The sequence below is a fragment of the Diceros bicornis genome, chromosome 17 (genome assembly GCF_020826845.1).
Source record: "Diceros bicornis minor isolate mBicDic1 chromosome 17, mDicBic1.mat.cur, whole genome shotgun sequence".
In the NCBI taxonomy this organism is placed as follows: domain Eukaryota; kingdom Metazoa; phylum Chordata; class Mammalia; order Perissodactyla; family Rhinocerotidae; genus Diceros; species Diceros bicornis.
Genome location: NC_080756.1, coordinates 17,300,335 through 17,322,939, shown reverse-complemented (window position 1 = coordinate 17,322,939; position 22,605 = coordinate 17,300,335). Strand labels below are relative to the sequence as shown.

General features: G+C 55.3%; 1 protein-coding gene across 1 annotated transcript; it reads right to left on the bottom strand.

The window, feature by feature from the left end:
* Positions 1 to 2,042: 2,042 nt before the first annotated feature.
* On the bottom strand, positions 2,043 to 9,764 carry KRT78 (keratin 78). Its single transcript, XM_058558170.1, has 9 exons — positions 9,235 to 9,764; positions 8,599 to 8,813; positions 7,488 to 7,548; positions 6,918 to 7,013; positions 5,935 to 6,099; positions 5,472 to 5,597; positions 2,858 to 3,078; positions 2,550 to 2,584; positions 2,043 to 2,468 (listed from the first exon to the last, which is right to left on the bottom strand). The coding sequence occupies exons 1-9, from the start codon at positions 9,598 to 9,600 to the stop codon at positions 2,212 to 2,214; spliced, it is 1,542 nt and encodes a 513-aa protein (XP_058414153.1). The 5' UTR covers positions 9,601 to 9,764; the 3' UTR covers positions 2,043 to 2,211.
* Positions 9,765 to 22,605: the final 12,841 nt, after the last annotated feature.

Sequence of the window (22,605 nt, the reverse complement as noted above, 5' to 3'; positions counted from 1 at the left end):
CCCCACGTGATCCTGTGAGGTAGACATTATTATTGTCTTTTCACAGACGAGGAAACTGAAGCACAGAGAGGTCAAGTAACTTGGTCAAAGTCACACCACTAGCAAATAGCAGCGCTGGAACTCAAACCCAGCAATTCTGGCCCCAGGGCCAAGTGCTCACCCACTCATGTCTCCTCACAGAGGACTGGAAAGCCTCCTTGGATACTTTTGATAGAGAGATCCATGGATCTGAGAAAAGGACTGACCTCCCCTAAAACTGGGGGGGATGGTGTGATCTCCTGTGGCCCGAGCGTGGAGTCTGGAGTTGGCCCAGATGGAGGGGGAGAAGAGGAAGGAGCAGTGCAGGAGCTGAGGTGGCTGCTGGGGGGCCTGGGGGGAGAGACCCTGCTCATCCTCCAGAGCCTGGCCTGACGCCCACACTCCTGGCTTCCTGCAGAGCTTCCTGCAGAAGAGGGAAGGAGGAGATGTTTCCAGCCTCATGTTCAGACAGGCCCAGTGATGGGACGAGAGCCAAGGGGTAAGGGGGTTGGGGCATAGCTCTGGTCTCAAGTCCCCATCAGAGCCCAGGAACAAGCCGAGCTGCTGATCCCCATTCTGCAGGAGAAGAACCTGCCCAGAATTCCCAGGCTAATAGAGAAGCTGGGTCCCGGACCAGAACCAGACAGAAACAAGCCCAGGACAGCAACAGGCACAGCCAGGCTGTGCCAGGACGGCAAGGGTCTGGGCGTTCAGACATGGGCAGTTAGGGCAGGTTTCCAGGAGGAGGAAGATCTGGTGTAGACTTGGGAAGAAGGAGGAGCAGGGATGAAGGGGCCATCCCAGGTCAGGAATAGAGCCTATTGTGGGCAGTTATCGAGGGAACAAGCAGCAAGAGATACTAAAACACCATTGGTGATGGAAGAGATGGAGGGCATCCCAGGGAGCACGCTGGAGGCTGGGTGGAATCCCTCGACAAGCTGACTGGGATGAGGAGTGAGCTGGCAGCAGGACGTACCTGACCTACCATAGACATTCCACAGACTGCCTTCTGAGGAGAGTGGGCCAGGCAGCTGCACAGTTTTTGTTACCCTGAGTGAGGTGTGCAAGCCTGGGGGCCGAGCTGAATTGCTGGAGGGAGTGGCAGAGAAGCTGCACATTGCCACAGGGAACCTTCATTTCTGCCCTTCAGCCTCTCCTGTAAATGCCCTTTGAACACAAATTTAGGGCTCAGCATCAGTGCTGAATCACTAACCTGCCTGGGCCACCCCTGTCCAGGAGAAGGGCCAGGTTAAAGCTCAGAGATGAGGGGTGGGGGTGAGGCGACCTGACCCAGGCTTGCTCCCCTGGATAGAGCTGGAGCGGGGCATCACTGGGAGGGAACTAGAAGAAGGGAGATGACACAAAATGACCTCACCACAAATCCCCATTTCCCAACCCAGGGAGTCTGAATTAGCCACAGGAGGGCAGCCTCTGCCCCCGGAGGCAAAGGGCTCTGAGAAGAAAGATCTGGCTCCTGTGGGTGGGAGGGTTACGCCGGAGACACCAGAAGCAGAGAGGGTGGGAGAGACTGAACCCATTAGAAGGGCAGGGTGGGTTTCACATTGCTTCCCAAAGTAGCCTCGGTCCCCGCACGGTGCCTCAAGTATGGTTTGCACCCAGTGAAATTTGTGGGTGGGAGGGGTGGGGGAGGGGGAGAGAGAGGACGGAAGACCCATCCCAGGGAGAACTGGGTGCTGCTTCACTTCACAGGGGAGCTAGAGAAATGGAGGCCCAGAGGAGGTAAAGATGAGAAGGGTGGCACCCCTTGGTTCCAGCCTCCAGGCTCTGGTCAGTGGGCCTCAGGCCTCTCCCCTCCCCCACAAAGGATACTCCTCTGGATGGAGATGCAGTCTGGCCACACCCAACCAGGAGTTTTCCCAGCTCGGCCTGAAGGCTGTGGAGAGAGGAGAGGATGAGGCTGGTTGGCTGGAGGACGGGGCACAGTGCACCTTGGCTTGGGGCAGACAGCAGACAAATGAGACGCAAATCAGTACGCAGAGCAAGGCCAGACTGGGTGAGCATCCACAAGAGCAGGCAAGCTTGACTTTATTGACTTTTGCAGAGTCCCCTGTGAGCTAGCCTGGGCTGTGGACAGTGGACACAGAACTGGCTCTGCAGGGGTGGGGGTGTTGGGGTGGGAGCAGGGCTGAGAGGGCTCAGGAAGGCGGGGGTGGCAAGTGTCTGCCTGGTCACTCAGTAGGTGACAGACATCTTCAGACTTGACTCGACCGTCTTCTTCAGGATGGTGCGGGAGCTAGAGCTGGAGCTGGAGCCAGACACAGAGCCGGAACTCAAAACAGGACCCTGCCCAGAGCCCCGGACGACGCTGGAGCCTCCGGTTACAACGCTGGAGCAGCTGGACCCAAAGCTGCCTTTCTCGCCTCCGAGTCCACAAGTGCCCACCAGGCCTCCACCAGCTCCTCCAGACACAGCGCTGCCTCCTCCCATAGCTGCCAAGAAAGGCACCAGGGTCACAACAGGATCCTCAGCTCCCCATGGAGACCGCTCCCCCAAAGTCCCCTGATACTCACAGATAGTGACCTGGCTGGTGCATTCCCCTGACATCCTGGGGGAGAGAGGATGAGAGAAGGAAACTCTAAGAAAGGCTGCAAAGAATGCGTCCTCAGCCATTTTTAAGCCACTTGGAGCAGCTCACCTACCCTCTCAGCAGATAAAGTCCACAGTCCCCTATTGAAAATCCCTCCCAGCAGAATGGATTACCCTCGGTGGTTCAGCATGTCAGGAAACCTCTCAGAATCCCCCTCAGCAGGGAGATACTGTGTTGGCTTCCATTCTCCTCTCCCACCTCAACCTCAGCTGCATATTCCCAGGTCCCCACCGGCTCTCCTCGCCCTCCAGCAGCCTGCGGTAGGTGGCGATCTCCACGTCCAGGGCCAGCTTTGTGCTCATCAGCTCCTGGTAGTCACGCAGAAGCCGGGCCATGTTCTGCTTGGCTGTTCTCAGAGCAGCCTCCAGCTCGTCCAGCTTGGTCTGAGCATCCTTGAGGGCCAGCTCCCCACGATGCTCGGCATCAGCAATGGCGGCCTGCAGGTTGGCATTCTGGGACGGATGTAGAAACGAGGGAGAAAGTCGCCGTACGCCCAACACAGCCTCCCAAAGCACCTACTGTGGCTATAACTTCAAGGCTGGGGTGGACCATAATCTCACGAGATCAGACTTTTCCATGGCCGCCCCCGGCTCCTCTCACTCTAGGGGAAAGTATTCCCTCTCCTGCTTCCTTAACTCCCATAGTGGGTTGAATAGTGTCCCCCAAAATGTCATGTCCACCTAGAACTTCAGAACGTGATCTTATTTGGAAATAGTGTCTTTGCAAATGTAGTTAAGGATCTCAAGATGATATCATATTATATTTAGGGTGAACCCTAAATTCAATGACTGGTGTTTGTAGAAAAAGATGAGAGGACGCAGAGACAGACACAGAGAGACGACGCCACGTGAAGATGGAGGCAGAGACTGGAGTGGGGCAGGGACAAGACAAGTAATGCCAAGGAATTCCCGGAGCCTCCAGAGGGAAGAGGCGGGGCAGGATTCCCCTCTAGCTCCTTCAGAGGGAGCGCGGCCCGGCGACGCCTGATTTCAGACTTCTAGCCTCCAGAACTGAGAGAACAAACCTCTGTTGTTTCAAGCCTCTAGCCTCATGGTACTTTGTTACAGCAGCCATGGAAACCAATCTGCCTCCCTTGCCTCCTCCTCAGGGATCTGCCCCTATTTCTTCCCACCCCAACCCTTAGCCCCTCACCTGAGGTTCTTTTCTCTCCCAGGGTACTTAAATCTCTTCCTATCCTGTCAGGGTCATTATTTACAAGTCTCATCTTGAGGGCCACCCCAGTCCTTGATTTCTTTAGAACAGCCCCATTTCAAGTACTTTGTCCTGTTGTCAGAGTATATCAAACCAGATACTCAATTTTTGGTTTGAAAAATACACTCTCTGTACTTACCTCTCCAATCCCATAGAAACCTCATAGAGGAAGGACAACGTCCCTGTCTAACGGACCAGCCAGTTGATTCACCCTCGTGTTTGGTTCAGGAAAGGAGGCAATGCCTAAAAGCTCTCATTATTCTATCCCCGCACAAAGGCCCTGTGGATGGCGAACATCACCTGCATTCTACAGATGAAGAAACTGAGGCTCAGAAAGGTGGTGAGTGGCAGAGCTGGGACCCTAATCCAGGACCGCTGACATCCAGTCCACCAAGTTACTGTAGCCCCTGGCCAGGCATGGGGAGCCCAGTTCAACATGCTTGTGCATGATGGGAAGAGTAACGGGGGGCTGTATCCCCAAGAGGGATTCTCATGGGAAAGGCACCTTGCCATGTGGGAGGACTGTGGTTCCCAGTAGTGGAGCCATAGTAACACTCTTAAGTGCCATCCACTGGGCTGTGATGTTCCACATGTTCACAGTCACCCGGGGGAACTTAGTCTGAAAGCAGGTTTCTGGGCCCCACCCTTAGAGACTCTGATTCCCTCAGTCTGGCAGGATGCCCAGGAATCTGCATCTTAACAGACACTGGGAATTCCAAAGCAAGTTTCCAAATGTATGGGCGAAACACCGTGGCCACAAATTGAGTTACAGGGCCTGGTCACCATCGTCTCAGGCCCTGCATCACACTCCAAAAGAAAGCGGGAAGGGTGGCTGGAGACTGAGCTGGGCTTTGAGTGATCTGTGCTCCAAGAACTTTCCAGAAGGGCCCTGCGTGGGAGTGGACGGGCCACGTGTGACGCGAGAGTCAGGCTGAAGTGCTCAAGGAAACGGCCTGGCTCTGTGGTCTCAGCTCCCAACTCTCTATTGATTCCAAAACCCACTCTTTGGGTTTGGGGAAAGTGAGTGCAAAGACATTTGAAAACTTAAGCATTTGTAATCCTTCACACATAGAAGTGAAGTCTCAAGAGGAGCAGGAAACCCCTCCATGCCTGGGCCATCCTCTCCCTCCACCTCTGCCTACTCCCTCCCAAGCCAGGCGCCAATAGCATCACCTCTGATCCTGGCAAAGCATCTGCCTAAGGAGGGCTCAGCCCCCCACTCTGCTGCCCATCCCGCCTGCTCCCTGAGGTCCTGGCTCTTGCCCTCCCCAACAGGGGACCAGGAAATTCAGTGCATGGCGTTAGAGTCCCTGCCGGGCTTGAGGAGTAAGAGTCAAAAGAAGAGATAAGAAAAGAGAGGAATTAACCCTCTCCCCAAGGAACCGAAAGCAAGATGTACATCTGAATGTGGAATGCAGTGTGAGCAGTGCCCCCTGGAGTTGTTCAGTGCAGAGCCCGTGCCGGCGAGAAGTCATAGGCGGAAGGCTGAACTCCGCTTAAATGGGGCTTGAGGTTCTCTCCACCCCAAATGATCCAAAGCTGCAGCCAGTTATCAAGGTTTCATGCAAACCTGGCGGTGACCTCGGCACAAAGGCAGTGAGAGGGAGGGTTTGGGGGGCTCTGGGACCCTTACCTGCTTCTTGAAGTTCTCAATCTGACTCTGCAGCCTCTGAATCTCTTGCTGCAGCTGAGAGATCTGGACTTTGGTTTCCTTCATGCTGTCCCCGTGAAGCTGGGCAGATGCCTGAAGCTCCTGGTACTGAGGGGGGACAGAGGTGACACCATTAGTTGAGAGCACCCTTTGACCCCAAGACCATGTCCCCGGTTCTCTGCCTCCTGACACCCTCATCTGGAATGAGGGTGAAATGCTGAGACCAGGACATGGTGAGGTGCGCCTGCAGAAGTCCTGGCTCATCCCCACAGTTTTCCTGCAGTGCCCCCCTCCTGGAGAGGGGAGACGGTCGTGCCCACGCAGCCCTGGAGCTTCCGGGAGGTCATCAGTACTGCCCCGACGGGACCGAGGTGGATGACCACCTGGGGCGCGGACGTGGGGACTCAGCCTTTCCCAGCCTGGTGCTGCCCCCCGGCCCCGACACCTTGGTCTGGTACACGGCCTCGGCCTCGGCTTTGCTGGTCCGGGCGATGTCCTCGTAGCGGGCGCGGACCTCGGCGATGATGTCACTGAAGTCCAGGCAGCGGTTGTTGTCCATGGACAGCACCACGGACGTGTCGCCGGCCTGGGTCTGGAACTGGCCCAGCTCCTGCGAGCAAGCCTGGCTCAGTGTCCACTGCCCCCCGCCCGGCGCCCCGTCCCCTGGAGGCCCGGATGGGAGACAGGATGCCTGACTTCCTGCCCAGCTCCATCGGGGGCAGCCCTCTTTCACGCTGGGTGGCACTGAGCGCCCTCTGTGGGACTGTCTCCTCGTCTGAAAATGGGGGTTGTAGGAGGCAGTCTCCAACGACTCTTGCAGCTTTGACATTAAAGGAATGTGCCCTATAAGGCCGGAAATCACTGGCCCCATCCCTCCTCTGACCTCTCGTCGCCCTCCAGCCACAGCAGCCTCCTTGCATCTCCTCAAAGACCAGCACACCCTGGCTGGGCCCTCCCTCGACCTGGACTCCCCGATGCCCACCTGCGTGGCTAACTTCCTCACCTCCTCACCTCCTCCAAATCTTTGCTCAAATTTTGTCTTCTAAATAAAGCCCCCTGACCACCCTATTTGCAAGTGCCCCCTGCCCTCCCTCCCAATCCTCCTCTCCTTGCTCTGACTTTCCTTTTTCCATAGCGTTTATCTCCTTCCAACGTACTGTATCACTTGCTTATTAATAAGGTCTGTGGTTTTTTGTGTGTCTCCCAAGAAAGCAAGCTTCGTGATTTTTGTCTGGTTATTCACTGATGTCACCCCAGTTCCTAGGCATTACATAGAAAATTCTCAGTAATTGTTTGTCAGATGACTGAATGACCAGGATCTAAGTCACCTTGACAAGGCTTCACCCCTGACCACTCCCACTGTAGCCAGAGGGAGCCTGACCGCCCTGTCCCCTCCCTCACTCCCGCCTGCCCTTGGCAGATCCTCACTTCTTCATACAGATGCCTCAAGAAGCAGATGTACTCTCTCAGAGCCTCCAGCTTGCCTTTCAACTCCATCTTGCTCAGGAAAACCCCATCCACATCCTGGGGACAAGGAGACAGAAACATGTATCTCCCACTTTCTCTCTGTGGGCCCCACTCTCGCTCAGGGGTTCTGTTCACACACTGCCCAACACCCACCCCCCGCCATCTCCAGAGACCTGTTCCTTCCTCCTCCAGCCCCGCCCTGCCCTGCTCTCTCTTTTGCCTGACACTGACCTACACCGCCTTCAGGAAGCCTTCCCCGATTCATCCCAACCAGTTCTGCTCCTTCCACTCCCTCCCCACCCTCTCCCACAGTGACACCCAGAGCTCATCACATGGTCCCTCAATCAGATCTTGCCCTGGGTCCCTGTGTCTAGTAGATGTCCTATTTCTCAGGGAGGGGGGTGCCTGGCAGGAAGCATGATAGCTTACCCCCCATTAGGATCTCCCACCCCCTGCCCTCCCAGCCCAGGACTGGGCTCTGCGCATCATGGGTGCTCAGGATCCAAATGGAGCAGCTGACCCTGCCCTCACCTTTTTAAGGACCACAAAGTCATTCTCGACCGTGGCGCGCTTGTGGGCCTCCTGCTCATATCTGCCAAATAAATCAGACAAACAGTGCCCAAGATGCCGACATCAGAGCCCGTGCCCCTCCTCCACGCACTACCTTCCTGGAAAGGCCACTCTTGCCTTTAGATGCTCCAAAGCAGGACATGTGACTGGTCTGCTCCTCTACCTTCCTATCAGGAAATTTTCGTCTGTCCCAGCTCTATCCCTCTCCACTCTTCCAGCCCATGTCCCCTTAATGACATAAGGCCACTTGACTTCACATTTGTAAGGCACAAACCCCTTTTCTCACTTACTAATGACCAGCTGGAGCAGGCAGATTCAGATCAGAGAGAGTGTATGACTTGCCCAAGTCAGACATGGTTAGGTAGCCAAGTAGACCTGAAACCCAGGTCTCCTGGCCCCCTCCTGGGCTTCCTCCAGGGCCACTCCACCTCACGTCCCATCCTCCCAATGGCTCTGGGAGGTCAGAAGGGCAGGTGACATTTTCCCAGTTTACAGATGTGGAAACTGAGGCTGGGAGAGGTGAAGCGCCTTGCCCAAGGCCACGCAGCTCCCCCTTGCTCAGTCACCAGACCCAAGGTTCCTGCTAGTCCAGGCTCTCTGTACACCGCCAGGCAACCTCGGTGGGGAGCCCAGAACCGCAGCCCGCTGTGAATCAGGCTGCGGCCTGGGGACAGTCCGGCTGAATGGATTCCCTTCCACCTCTGAGACCAGAGAACGTCTGAGTCACTTTAGCCCACAGACTGCTCAACAGGAATTTGTCAAGAAAAACTCCACTGAGGCATTGTTTTAAATAGCCCCTCCCAGCCCTGACCAGAAACAGGGGCCTCAGAGCTGAGGCTGGTTGGATTCCGGGCTCTCCAGACCTGGGCATCAGGGCTGCGGGGCCTCCTCACCTGCCGCAGGCGGGGCACTCTGATGGGCAGACAGTCAGAGGGAATGGGGATGCAGAGGGCATGAAGGGGGACCCAGTGTCATGTGTCTCTGGGAGCTTGGCATGTGGGACCCTCTGGCTGACAGCCCCGAGCTCTCCCAGACCCCACCCAGGCCCCACGGGGGACTGCGGTTTGCCTACTTGGCCTTATACTCCTCCTCCTGGTCCTGGCAGGACTTCAGCTCGGCGTCCAGGACCCCTCGCTCTCTCTGGAGCTGCTCCAGCCGCTTCCTGAGCTGGGCCAGGTAGGCCTCAAAGAAAGAGTCCAGGCCCTGCGGGCTGTCACTCACCCCCTGCTGCTGCAGCAGGTGCCACTTGGTCTCCAGGACCTTGTTCTGCTGCTCCAGGAACCGCACCTGCAGCACAAGCAGAGGGTCCCTGAGGCTCCTGGGGGGCTCCCTGGGCACTTTCTTCTGGAAAGTAAAGCCTCAGGGACCCTCCAGTCAGCCCACCTTTCCCCTGCCCCCCAACCGAGCCCAGGCAGGGGCAGCCTCATGCCCATCCATGACACTCTGAGCACATCAAAACAGTCAGAAGGACTAACGGGGAAGGGTCTTCCCACTGCTGGCCGCTGTTCTCTGCCTCCGAGCCCCAATCATGGAGCAGCAGGGCCTCAGCATAACCAGAGAGACTCCAGTTAGACCACAGGAGGGACTTCCTTGAGGCAGAAGTAATTAGAAAAGCGGTAGGAGCCCAGACTTCCCCTTTGCCAAGTCGCTGAGAGCAGTTCCTCCAAGGGAGGCTCAGAGAGAGGGGCTCTGCTGAGTTGACCCTGACCTTGTCAATGAAGGAAGCAAACTGGTTGTTGAGGGTTCTGATCTCTTGTGTCTCCTGAGTCCGCACCACCTGGAACTGGGGGTCGATCTCAATCTTCAATGGGGTTAGCAGACTCTGGTTGATGGTCACTTCCCGGATGCCCCCTGGAGGGCACAGGAAAAGCCCAGGCCCACCACTCCCCTCCCCAAACCACGCCCCCAGCCTTCCCCCTGACCCCCAGGCCCTCCCACGAGAGCCTTCTCGGCACCCCACAAAGGAACTGAGGCTCCTGCTGCTGAAGCCGCCTCTGCCACGGCCCCCCGAGCGAGCAGAACAGGCTGAGCGAGCACTGAAGCCTCTCTGGGCCCGGCATGGGGAGAGAGACATGGCAAGGACGGCAGTCACACAGCTGCAGACAGAGGATCGTCAAAGTGTGCGAGCTCCTGCCCCGGGGCCCCGGCACGGGACTTTTATCCCCTCCCGTGCCTGGGCTGGGCCTTGGAGAGCAAGATGCTCTTGGCCTGACTGTGTCTGTCACTGGCTCTAGCTGACTTATTCCGACACACCTGGAGAATAGGCGCCTGACACATGCAGAGCCCAAGGGAGAAGGACACCAGACCCTGCCCTCGGAGCTCCCAGGCTGGCGGGAGAGATGGGCTCCTCCCGAAGACAAGGAAGCAGCCAGAGCCCTGGCCTTCAGTGCTGGGGGATGGGGAGGGATGGCCTGAGCAAAGTCACTGAGTGTCATTCAAGGAAGCCTTCCTGGAGAAGGAGATGGGGAAGAAAGAAGGGATGCTCGAGGGAAGAAGAAGGTGGAGGGGGTTCAGATGGAGCATCTGAGTGCCCTGGAGACGCTGGACAGCGGAGAAGGAAGCTTCTCAAGGGAGAGTCTACCGCCAAGAGTTGGAGAAGGAAGACACTTTGCAGTGCTAGGAGAAGCCAGGAGGTTAATAGAGGTGTTGGCTAAAAGACACCATTGGCTAAAAGACACCCCAGGATTTCGAAATGAAACAGAAACACAGGGTGTCCAAGTCCCTCCTCTTGCCCAACCCAGCAATCAACCAGGAGGCGCCACCCCTTTTAAACCAGGCATCTCCATCCAGGACCGCAGCAGACAGGGTTTCTGAGCCCAGCCTGCATCCCTGCTAATTTCACAAACACAGCACCAGGCCCATCCACCCAGGTCAAGCGCTGCATTCGTCAGGTTACACGTCAGAGGCACTCAGGCTCTGAAATAAAACATGCATTTAGAAACGCACTCCCTTGGGAAACTGGGAGCAAGAAACAGGTTTGGGGTTTGTCTCTGCCCTAGGAGTCTGCTGAGTGGAGCAACCCAGGGTCTGTCTGGTATTCAGTAAGACTCTCTCCCAGTGCAAGCCCCTTGGTAGGCGGCATCCAGGCGATTCCACTGAAACTCCTCCACTGCTGGCGAGCAGGATTGAGCAGCTCTGATTATTAGAAATTTCTAAAGTTTCTTTACATGGTGGGAGGGCTATTTCTCCTCCCCTCTCCCACCCTTTCCTAAAGCCTGGTGCATCGTGAAATTAAGATACTGGGGCCTTTGATAATGCAATTCAAACAAGGATCAACAGAGACTCATCATAATAAACACTCAAGAGATATGCTATGAGGAAGTCAGGCCAAGCAATGCAAACCACCCGACACTCCACCCCAGGCCAGGCAACGGGGCGAGCCAGTCTCCCCTCCCCCAAAGGATTAGGAGCCCCTTCCTCCTTCCCTCAGCTCCATCCGGCAGCACCCTGAATGAAACTGAACGACAGATGACCTCAAGGGGAAGAAGAGGCCAGGCCTTTGGTGGGGAGAAAATGAGATCAAAGGACTGCGGGACCAGGAGAGGAAGAGAAGAGGAGAGAACAGATCCAAGCAGAGGTTCGGGTGCACCAAGGAGAGGGGAGGCAGCGTGGAGCAGCCCTGGAGTCTAGAAAGAGAATCTGGGAAATGGGTTGAATCCTACTGAGGACCCACCTCCAAACCCTACCCTCTGGGGGCCACTTTGCAGAGGCAAGGAGGGCCAGGTGCCTTCCTTGTGCGCTCCACAAATGTGCTGGAGAAAGACCTCCACGCACTGGGCTCTACCACCCCTCCCCCACTCCAGAATCAAGGATGGAGGGCAGAGCTCACACTTGGGATCGGGCCAAATCCACCCCCACCTCGCCACCAAACTTCCCCATATTTGTAATATGACAGAATATTAGAGCCAGAGTGAGCTTCAGGATCATCTGGTCCAATGCCTTCATCTTACACTTCAGGACTCCGAGGCCCCATAGGGTGTAGGGCGGGGTGTAGAGACTGCACCAGTGAGTAACCTAAGAGATTGCACCAGGTGACCTCTGAGCCCGTCTTGACCCCTCACTCTGTGGTCTGAGGGACTCGCTCAAGGCCACCCACGCAGCTGATCAGGCTGGATCCAGGACCCCACCCCACGACCACAGCCCCATAGAGCAGCCCCCTAAACCCTCCATCATAACAACTCACAATATCTGTCTTGTCCACCACTCCACCCAGCTCAAGGTCTGGCATAACTAATCAATAAGTACTTGTTTTAAGAGATTAATTCTTATTCATGACAGTGACACCCAGGGACGTTCTTAAGGCCCCAGGCTCTCAAACGTTGCTGTAAGATATGTTTTCCCCTAGTAAAAAAAAAAATCATGCAGTGATGGAGAGAATGATGAAATGGTTTGGAGATTTGATAGATCCCTCACCGGCTGAGTGATTTGCCCCTGCACAGGAAGGGAACAAAGGCATCCCAGTTCACGCAGCAGCAAAGGTACAAATGGCTGGAATCATGGACTTCACATCAAGCCCGGCAATGAAGGCTCTGATAGGTTACGTCTAACCGGTTAGACCCCCTGCTCCGGGTTAACAGTCCTCAACCACACTCATGCTCTGCAGCCCCTGCCCACCGCGTCCCTCCCTCGGGAATGCCCCTAGCCACGAAGCTTCTTGTAGCTCCCCGTGGCCCCTCTCTCACTGCCCCACTCTAAGATCCCCCCTGGCACAGCTATGGTTCCTCAGCCTCTTTCTTCCGAATTGCTCGCAAGCCTGTTCTGCTTGTGCAGTTGATTTTTTGATCCAAATGCCATTTATTCACATTTATTCATTTACTCAACAAAATATGATGGAGCCCTTACTATGTGCCAGGGCAGAGAGTTAGGAATTTAGCAAAGACCAAGGCCCAGCCTCTGCACCAAGAAAACTTAGAGTCTAGTAGAGAAACTGACACTAAACAGGTCATTAGACAAGTATTTAATTGCAATTCTCATAAGGAGAAAAAAGTATAGAGCATGGAAGAGGCCTAATGTGGTTTACCCTCTAATTTGTTCTCAATTATGCCAGGAACACTCCCACCCCAGGGCCTTTGCACTTGCTGTTCCCCTTCCCTGGAAAGCTGCTCCCCAGATCCCCACATAGCTCACCTCCCCTGGCACCCTAAACTAAACTGCAACACTGAGGCCATCCCTCCTCAGACCCTTCCCATCCCCTGCCCTGCTTTATTTCTTTCCACTTTGCAACTGCCACTTCCTAACATGCCAGGTGTTTTCCTTCCTCCTTTTGTTTGTCAGTCTCCCTGTACTAGAACATGAGCTCCATGAGGGCAGGGCTTTTTCTCTTTCCTCATTTCTGTATCCTCTGCTCATAGAATGGAGCCTGGCAGACGGTAGGTGCTCAATAAATATTTCTTAAATGAATGAATCCCCATTCCATTTCACCGTGTTTATTTCCTTCCATCTTCCAAGCTCTGGAGATCCTTGTAACTCATAATTCTGTTCTCCAAAGCGTTAGTCACTCCCCACCCCCCAACCCAAGGTTGGGAGCAGGCATACATTTGAGAAACAAGGTCTTGTTAGTGTGCGTGTGTGTGTGTGTGTGTGTGTGTGTGTGTGTGTAATTGAGTTCCTGCTGTGGCCTGAGCACTGAGCTAAACGATACAGGAGACACAAGATGGATAAGGACCGTCCCCACTCTGACAGCATATACAGTTCCGTGGAGGATACACGTGTGAGTTCAGACTGGGGGCTAATCTGAGAGGGACCGCCCTGGGGAAAGTCAGCATGGTGGTGTACTAGCGGGGATTCCTCTTTTCACCGGGACCCAGTGGCGCGGTCTTGGAGGAAAACAAGGACAGAGCCTGTGGCACGCCACGAGAAACCCTCCCTCTGCACTTCACATCCTCCGGGGCTATGTCCTTTGGTTCTGTGCTCAGCTGTTTGGGAATCTGCCCGGCTGTACTTTCATTCGGACCCCATTTTTCCCATCTTGTCTGCAAGGACATCAGAAAATATGTCAAATCTCTCGTTGAATCCCAGATAGCCTCTGTCTGATTTACAAAACTATCCAGATAATATTGTAAGTGAGCTGCTTTACCCAACAATAAAACAATACACATGAGCTGCCTGCCAGGCCCCATTCCAAGAACATTACATGCATTAAGCATTTAATCCTAACAACCCTATGACGTAGGTACTATTATTATTACCGTCTTACAGAAGGGGAAACTGAGGCACAGAAAGAACAAATAATTTGCCCAAGGCTACACAGTTAGTAAGCAGCAGAGCCAGCATTTGAGCACAGGTAGTGGGGCTGCAGAGTCTTGGCACCCAACTGCCACACTGTGCTCCTCTTGGAGACCCAGGAGTGTCAGGGTTGAAGGATACCCTAGCCGACTGAAGCCCAGAGAGGTGGAACGACTTGCCCAAGCTCACACAGCAGATCCAAAAGTGAGACTCATTCCTCAACCCTCATCCGTTATCAGCGTTAATTAAGCACCCCCAAGTGTCAGACGCCATGTAGCCCAGGTTAGCAAAGATTAATAAAAGTCCCTGCCTTCGAGGGATTTGCAATCTGGCGGGGGTGGGAAGGAGGGGCGGAAAATCGATGTGAAAACCGTAAGCGCAGTGAAGTGTCGGGGCACCACTGTAGATGTGTACAAGGCACCGTGGGGGCCATGGGGTCTTCCTGAAGCAGCAGCAGCAGGCCATCTTACTCCTGGCATGTTCAGGAGAAATGACAGTCGTCTCCTGGCGTCGAGGTGAGGCTGGGCTCCCCACATCCATTTGGGCCTTCCCGGCTTTCCCAGGGTAGTGAAGGGGTTGGTACTGTCACATGATTTGAAGGGAACCGGACAGAAAGGGCTCCAATGTCCCGCACCTGCCTTTGGTCAGCCTCCCCTCCCCACCACGGACAGCCGATGACGGCCCCTGACCCAGGCACCAGGCAACCTTCCCTCCGTTTGGCCCTTGCAGCTGAGAAATACACACCAAATTCTATCCCAGAATATTCCGAATATCCCGAACACCAGTCATTCGCATCTCACCTCCGCCACTGTGCCATATCGTCATTGCGTAGGTATTATCATGTACTTATTTTCTTTAAATCAAATCTAAATCAATTCACTTTTTTCTTACCCTGACCCTCAGCAATAATATCCTTGAAATCATGGCTTTCGTGTGCTAGTTCTAATTTTTCTAATTTGTATTCAAATAAAACATAACTATTAAAATGTAAAGCGTCCATCGTGTGCCGAGGGCTTACACAGCACCCTCTAGGTGACATAGGTCGACCCCGACCCCACTGGCCGCACCAAAGCTGGAAGGCTCCAAGTCGCCCCAAAGCCGGTGAGGGCAGGGCCGGAGGGCACCCTTCAGAGGCGGCCAATTTCTCTCCCGTAATTACACCTCTCTTGGCCTGTCGGGGCAGGAGAGAGGAGGGAACAAGTTAAAGAGACTGCCCCTCACTCTGTCCCAGGCCAGGCAGAGCACACTCGCTCCAGGATTCTCTGCCCTGCACCCTCCTGCCTGCTGGGCTGGGGGAAGGTGGCCCCTGCCCTCCTCACTGCGCTGGCAACGAAGGATGGTGGCACCTGTCCAGAGAACGGGCTTATTAACAAGAAAGACTTGCCCCCCAGGTGAGCCAAGCTGCTGCATCCACAGCCCCTCCATTATTCAGGTAATGAGGCCCCCATACACACAGGAAGGGCATTCCCAAGACAGAGGCCTTGGAGAGAAAGGATTTACAAAGTTTGGCCTGGGGGTTCAGAATTTAAATGTCTGTCTCCAAGTCCCGGGTGGAGGGTGGCAGTGAGAGACAGTGCCAAACTCTCACTTTGGGATAACAAGCCTTTCACAGGTATGACATGATCGTGTTTTACAGAGCACTTTTTAAAATTCCATTGAGGACCCTCTGAATGCCATCACTGCCGAGCCTTCGAGATCCTTCATCTTCTTTAATCCTCACGACAACCCGAGAAGTGGGTATTATTGCTGTTCGCTCTACAGACACAGAAACAAAAGCATTGCCCAAGATCTCAAAGATGGAAAGAAGCTAAGTCACTGAGAACCTAGATCTTCTAAGTTATCCTGTAGTCTTTTCCAGAACACCACAGCATCCTCTGAGGCTCCTTGGACAATATGTACATGGATGTGTTTTCTTATTGAACAAAGAACCAGAAGCTTCCTCTATGCGGTGGGGTCGGGGAAGAGCCCAAGGGTGGACTCACTGGGCTTCAGGGCTGGGCAGCGGTGTTCCGTTGTGTAAGAACTAGCTCTCTGTGGGATTGGGACAACACATCTTTGTTTTGTAGTGTTTGAGTTTTCCGGGGGGTAAACACTCCCGCCATGTCTGATTTCAAGCTACCAGCGTGAGGTCACTGACTGCAGAACTGGGAAGAGATGAACATAATCAGCTGTTCAAGTTTGCACCAGCTGGCTTCAGCGCACCATTGGCAGGGAGTGAGGAAAGTGGAGGTTTCTTGCAGAAGGGAGACTGTCCCAGACTGTGGGAGCCAAGAACACACATCTGGGAGCAAACCGATAGTAACTGGGAGAGGGAAGAGGGCTGGGCTGAGAGGGAAGTGAGAAGTATTCAGACCAGAAAACCTGAGTTGAGAGTCCAGACTTGCCCATCCAGGGCTCAGCACTCAGCCACTGCCACTCTGACCCAATCAGGTTCAGCCAGTTGGGTGCCCTGCCGCTAGCAACTGCTCCTGATCTGGCAAATATTTAGGAGCTACGTTACTAAGCACAGCCTCCCCATACCCCAGAGGGTGAAAGGCCCATGGGGCAACCTCTAGGGGAAAGCTGCCAGAATTCCTACCACCTGGGAAAATGAGGTCAAGGCCCCAGCAGGAGCTCCTGGACCGGGAGATGGGGCAGGAGGATTTCCCAGAGCAGCTCCCTGCCCCTCAGCCCCTCCACCAGCATCCTCCCACTGCCATCTGAAGAGCTGTGCCCTGGGGATGCGGCATAAGGTGGGGGGGGGGGTTGACTCTTCTGCCCCCATCCCCAAGGAACTTCAGTCAGAGAGAACAGAATTTTCAAAACTGCAAGTTACAACCCAGTCGTGGGTTGTGAAATCAATTCAATGGGTCTCGATCAGAGTGCATCACAGGTAAGAGGAATATCGCACCATGAAATTGTGTCCCATATGTGAATGTCTGTGTAAGTGTGTACAGAACTGTGCTATAAAATGAATTTCTTACTAGGGATCATTGTCCCTTGTCCAAAAAAGGTTTGAGAAACCCTCTGATGGAGGAGGTGGTCCCACACCCAAACACACGCAAACCCAAGAAATAAGACCAGACTCAGAAGCAGCGTTGGCTGTCAGGACTAGGGGTGGGACATAGGGTTAGTCTGGGAAGCTCTTCCAGAAGAGAGAAGTCATGAAAGCAGGGTCAGGAAGGGAAGTGAAGAGCGAGGACCTCTCCCCATCTATCCTGAGAGTCAGAAAATTCTCCCCATATCTAATCGAACCCCTAGACCCACTGATGTGCGCCCTGCCCTGCAGCCTACCCAGTCTCCAAAAGGAGGAGCCGTGGCCCCCTCCTCCACGTAACCACTGAGTCCGGACAGCAGCAGGACAGGGACCCCTGGTTGGGTCCAGGGAGGGGAAGGTCAGCTGGGCTGGGGAGAACAGAGCAGCATGCTGAGTGCAGACAAGGCAGGAGGTCCTGACGGCGGGCCTGCTGTGGGCCAGCCTGTGGGTGCCGTCCACACAGACCGGGTCAGACCAGGGGCCTGCCCTTGGAGAGTGTAGACTCTAGTTAAGAAGACCACAATAAAGCACAAGTAGAGGTGACCTGACAGCAAAAATGCCCCACATGTGCATAACACCGGCCAGTTGTTGTAGACATGAGGGCAGGAGACCTTGTTTCACAGCACAAGAAACTGAGGCCCAGAGAGAGAAAGCAACCTGGCCAGGGCACACAGCAAGGATGGGACTAGAACCCACTAAGCCGGGACTCATTGCATCCTGTACCACAGAGAGCCTTGAGACTAGGACAGAGACCCACAGAAGAGCACCCCAAACCCCGCCCAGCCACCCCCACCATCACCACAAGCTCATGAATGCCATCATCCCCCCATCACATTTCCTGGGCTCTTCTCAGGGCCAAGCACTGGCCTGGGTGCTTCAGATACAAGGAGTGATCGCCTCCAGATAAGAAGGAGGCACCTGCCACCCTCCAGGAAAAGAGACCTGTGAGGTCTGTGACCTCCTGACCTGCTCAGACACGTATTGCGGTCAGGAAGTCCTCAGGTCTAACTTCCCTCCTTCCTGCTGCAACATCAGCCCAGCTCCTCTTGGCCCGGAGGCGCCTGCTGGCTGGCCTGGCCTGGCAGGTGGGGCGGGCGCCCATGCTGCCCAGGGCCCTCTCCAGGCTCCTGAGTCAGCCCGGCCATTGTTCCGACGACTGTGCCAGCTGAGACGACATGGGAGCCTGGGAGCTGAGCCAGCAGAGCCGTGGGCGGGGAGGGGGCAGAGAGAGGAGAGGACGGGTCAGGAAGACAATGCTTGGGGGTGGAGGGGGCAGATCCCCCCACGGCCTGGCTTCTTAAAGTCTAGACCTGTTCTTTTAAAACGTGGAGAAAGAGGAGCCTAAGCCTCTGGCACTTCCTTTCATGATACAAATAATACCAATTCATTGTTGAACAATGTAAAACAACGGGTAACAAAATACAATTAGAAAAAATAAAAACTTCCAAAATACTCCACCTAGAAGCACAACTAGAGGTGACCCGACAGCAAAAATGCCCCACATGTGCATAATACTGGTCATTCTTAACTCTTAACATCGTGGTACATACCTTCCAGACTTTTCCACAGGTAAATGTCTTTCATTATTCATTCAATCCGTAACACTTTCTATGTGCCAGGGACTGTTCTAGCGCTGGGGATAAAGCAGGAAACGAAACAGATGAAAAGCCCTGCCCTTGTGGAGTTTGCCTTGCACGATTACGTAGACGTGCGTGTGTATGTGCAGATCCCTGTGTCTAGGATGGCACTATATTCCACCGTAGTGGAAGCACCATGTATTCACATAAATATGTATTTCCCGGACATGGGCCCACGTTACCCATATGAATTGGTAGCCGGTTTCCCCCCATCTGTGTCAATAAACACACCCTTAGATCACAGCCAATGGCTCAGAGCATCCCCTGCACGGATGCTCAAGGCTTTTCACCAAGTTCACCATCTGATTTCTTTCCCAGGAGAGACATGAAGCTTGCTCTGGAAGCCCCGCCTTACGTGCGCACACACACGCACGCACGCATGCACACACTGTAGCCCGTGGGAGCCAGCCAGCGGCTTCCTGGGCAGCGCAGTTTGACCCAGTCCTGGTCCCAGATCCCTCCCCAGGATTTTCCAGGGCACAGAGTCATTCCCGGCATTCCCTTCCAGGCGGGCGCAGGAGCCCGGCATCTCCCACTCTTGACTCCCCCTGCAGGCGGCCGGGGCTCTTGCAACTGGAACGGGGCCTGGGAGCCGGCAGGTGCCAGCCTGCAGTGTCTGTGGAACAGAAGCAGGGGCTAATCATGGGCTCCTGAACTCCCTTCTCTGCCACCGCCTCCCTGGTGCCTGATGGGAGTATAAGGCCAGAGGCCCCAAACAGCCCCCAAATGGGGACCTAAAGCACTGATGGTTCCTGGGAGTTCCTCTAGACTTGGAGAAGTCCCAGCCGGCCCTGGGATCCTGGAGGTGCCTTGGGCAGAGCACAAGAGTGAGGCTGAGGATCAGGAGAGGGGGCCTGTGGGTGGTGGTCAAGAGCGGGACTGCCTGAGTTTGGATGCTGTCTCCACTACTATCTAGCTCTGTGGCCTCAGACAGGTGACTTAGCCTCTCTGTGCCTCTGCATTCAAGACTATAGTAAGGGGATACTACCTCCTGTTTCATTTGGTTGCTACGTATGTCAAACAAGATGATACACGTCGAGTGCTCAGAACAGCTTAGCGCAGGGCTTAGCAAAGCTCTCAGCTTTGATTAGTATTCTTCTCTTCCGAGCCCCCCTCACCAACAGGGCTGGCTACTCCAGGCTGACTTTCCTGGGCTCCTCGTGCTCTCACTGTCACCTGAAGACAGCCGTCCCTCTGACCTCCTGGGGCAAAAGAGACAGTAGGGACACGTGTGTGAATACATGTGGGGCGCGTACTGTAGGGAGCTTGAGACGAATATGGGGGAAAGGGTGTGAATGATCATGCAAGACCCCATACGTGTGTACAAGTAAAAGTGTAGGGACTGGGAAGTATGGTTTGTGTGAATGTGTAAGCTAGCTGTGTATGTGTAAGGGTGGGAGGATGAACACATGGCTTCTGTGAATGTGCATTGTAGACACTTGTGTACATCAGTGTGCAAGGGTGTGTGGGTGCGAGAGAGAGGGTGCAGGGGTGCGAATGTGTTGTGGGGCTGTGTGTGAATGTCCAAGTTCCCCAGCCCATCCCGGGCACTCATCTCTTGGAGAGGGGCCTTCATCAGAGACAAAAATCCCCCATGCCGAGGGGGCAGTGCCCTGACTTGACGTGGAACAGCCTGGATGTTTTTCTCTCTTCAAAGCTTTTGAGGTTCCCAGAGAAAAGCTGCTAGCTCAACAGAGCCCAGCCTTAAACCCGCCCCACTGATTGAAACTCGGGAGGAAACCAGTGGCAGCCGTCCAGCCCTGCACCCCAACACCCGCCTGGACTGCTCAGGGCGGCAGGACCCACCCCTCGCCCCCGACACCCTCTCCCTGCTCTCCCCAGCCCCTCGAGGGTGAGGGCACCCGGGGCAGCTCCCAGCCCCTGATGGGAAAGCTTAAGCCCCCTGCAGGATCTGAGAGCACCTGTCTACCTGCCCGGGCAGGCCCGACCTGGGGCAGCTGGTAGCTCCTTGTCAGTGGGGAACCGGGGCCTGGTCGGGGGCGCAGCTTCAGAGCCCACGACCAACCCCCTCCCAGGAGGCAGACATCCTCCCACCCCCCTCCACACCCTGCACACCCTGCCTCTCCTAAGAAGGCAAAATCACCATAGAAGACTGGGTAGGGAGGGTGTCTCAGAGAGAAGGGCCACTCAGAGGCACCGGCTGGCCATCAAGAGGGGTCCTTCCTTCCTCTTAGGGGCCCCAGAGAAGACGTCTCCTCTAGGAAGTTGTCTCAGTTGTTAATACTATTATATGTATTCAGAATAATTGTCACTTACTACACAACTACGACATGCCAGGTGCTTTACATATTGTACCTCTAATTAACCCCATTTTACAGATGGGGAAACTGAGGCTCAGTCAGGTGAAATAACTTGTCCTAGATCACACGACTGGTGGTGGCAGAGCCAAGATTTGAACCCAGGTCTGTCTGTAAAGCCTGGGCCCTTTCTCAGGTCTGTGCCTGCATCTACCTGTCTGTTCTCAGGAGGCGTCGGCGCCTCTGTTCTTCCCCTCCACCAGGGTACAGGGGCTCCAAAGAAAGAGACGTGCCCAGACCAGATGGAACAACGAGGGGCCAGAGGGCTGGGGCAGTCGGCAAGGACTTCCAGAGGAGGGGAGCGTGGAGAGGCCTCAGGACATAAGGGGGAGAGATTGTTGTGTGGAGGAAAGACCGGATGGGGGGACCCAGGCCTCTGTGACACCTGGGCAGGGCAGGTGGACACACGCAGCAGTGCAGAAAGTGGGGAGCTGAGATAGTAGAGTTGAGGCCTGGGGGCCAAGCCCCCAAAATATCTGTCCCTCTGTGCCATCACTACCCCAAGGAGATGTGCCATCTGCCCCATAGCCCCTGCTGGAGACCGGTGCCAGCACCGAGCACCTCCAGACTCTGGAATGTGCCAGGGCTTCATTCCTAGGGATGCCTCATTCCCAGCAACAGGGAGGGGCACTCAAGCCCCCAGGCCTATCAGGGAGAGAAACCCAATGAGGGGCAGGCCCAGTGAGGGGGACACCTAGCAGACGATTCAGGAGGGAGGAGATGGGCAGGGGCCAGGGAGGGAGTGGAAGGTGGGAGAGAGAGCCAGGCAGCGTGAAAAGAGGAGAACGTGGGGGGAGAAATTGGGATTAAGGGTGCCATGGGGGGAGGCGAAGGGCAGGGCTGGGGCAGAGCACTTGAGGGAGCAGGCAGGGCAAACCTCACCCGGCCCCACCCTGGCCCCCTCCCAGCTTCCCAGGCCCAGCCAGGTGCCAGGGAGAACAGGGGTCAGAAACCCAGGGCAAGCAGAGGTTCAGTTCCACAGGCCCCCTCTCTCTGGGACTCTACTCCCTACTACTTGCAAGGAACAAGTGTCACCCATGGCCCCCCAGGCTTCAGGAAGGCCTTTTGCAAGAGGGAGCTACAGACACTGCATCAAAACCTTCTTTAAAAGTTCCTCAGAAAGCCTGGCCCATCACCAGGGTAACGGGCAAGTGCGGCAGCAGGGGCCCGAAGTCAGACCCACACCACTGAGGAAAGGACAGCAAACGGGCAGTGGGGCTGGGTCCAGGGGACCCGGGCCAGGCAGGGAGGCGGCCCCACAGAGGCAGGGGTGCTCAGGATGACTTCCTCAGAGTCCTCTCCCACGCCTGACCCCCAGGAGTGTTTTTGGGCCACAGGGAAGCCAAGAGCCGCTGTTCTTAGGGGCTCTCGGAGGACCCCGCTCTCCAGAGGCCGGGGTGGGGGTTCTGTTACGCTCCACTCAAGTCCACACCCCTTCCTGCAGCCCCACCACAGGAGGGATCTGGTTTTACTTTTGGAAGAATTTAGGGAAGAGAGAGGCTTGTGAAGAAGTGGGGAAATTTGTGGCCCACCTGGCGATTTGTGAGGGGAAGAGGGAGAGACTGGGAAATGTTGTCCCAACCCCCTGGGAGCCGTGTGTAAATGAGCATCGTGTCCCTGCCAGTGGGTTATGGTGACAATTAAGTGAGGTGTCTGAAGCAGTTAGCACGTGCCTGGCAGTTAGTTACTTGGAGGAAGGAAGCCACAGAGATGAGATCCTGACAGCCTTAGACAGCTCCCCAGAGCTACCAAGAGGGGCCTGGGCCCTCACACCCTCTGGCTCTGGCCCTGCGGCTAGCCAGGCTCATTCACATGTGCTCTGTCTGGCCACTGGCACTTGTCACTCCTGTTACTTCAGAGCCTCTGGGCCCCACGCCGTCTCT

Coding starts and splice junctions, on each gene's coding strand:
- KRT78 (XM_058558170.1), bottom strand. CDS start 9,600: ATGTCTCTCTCCCCATGCCGGGCCCAGAGAGGCTTCAGTGCTCGCTCA. Junction 8,814..9,234: donor TTGCTTCCTTCATTGACAAG/GTCAGGGTCAAC, acceptor CTTGTGCTGCAG/GTGCGGTTCCTGGAGCAGCA. Junction 6,100..6,917: donor TGAGGCATCTGTATGAAGAA/GTGAGGATCTGC, acceptor GCTTGCTCGCAG/GAGCTGGGCCAGTTCCAGAC.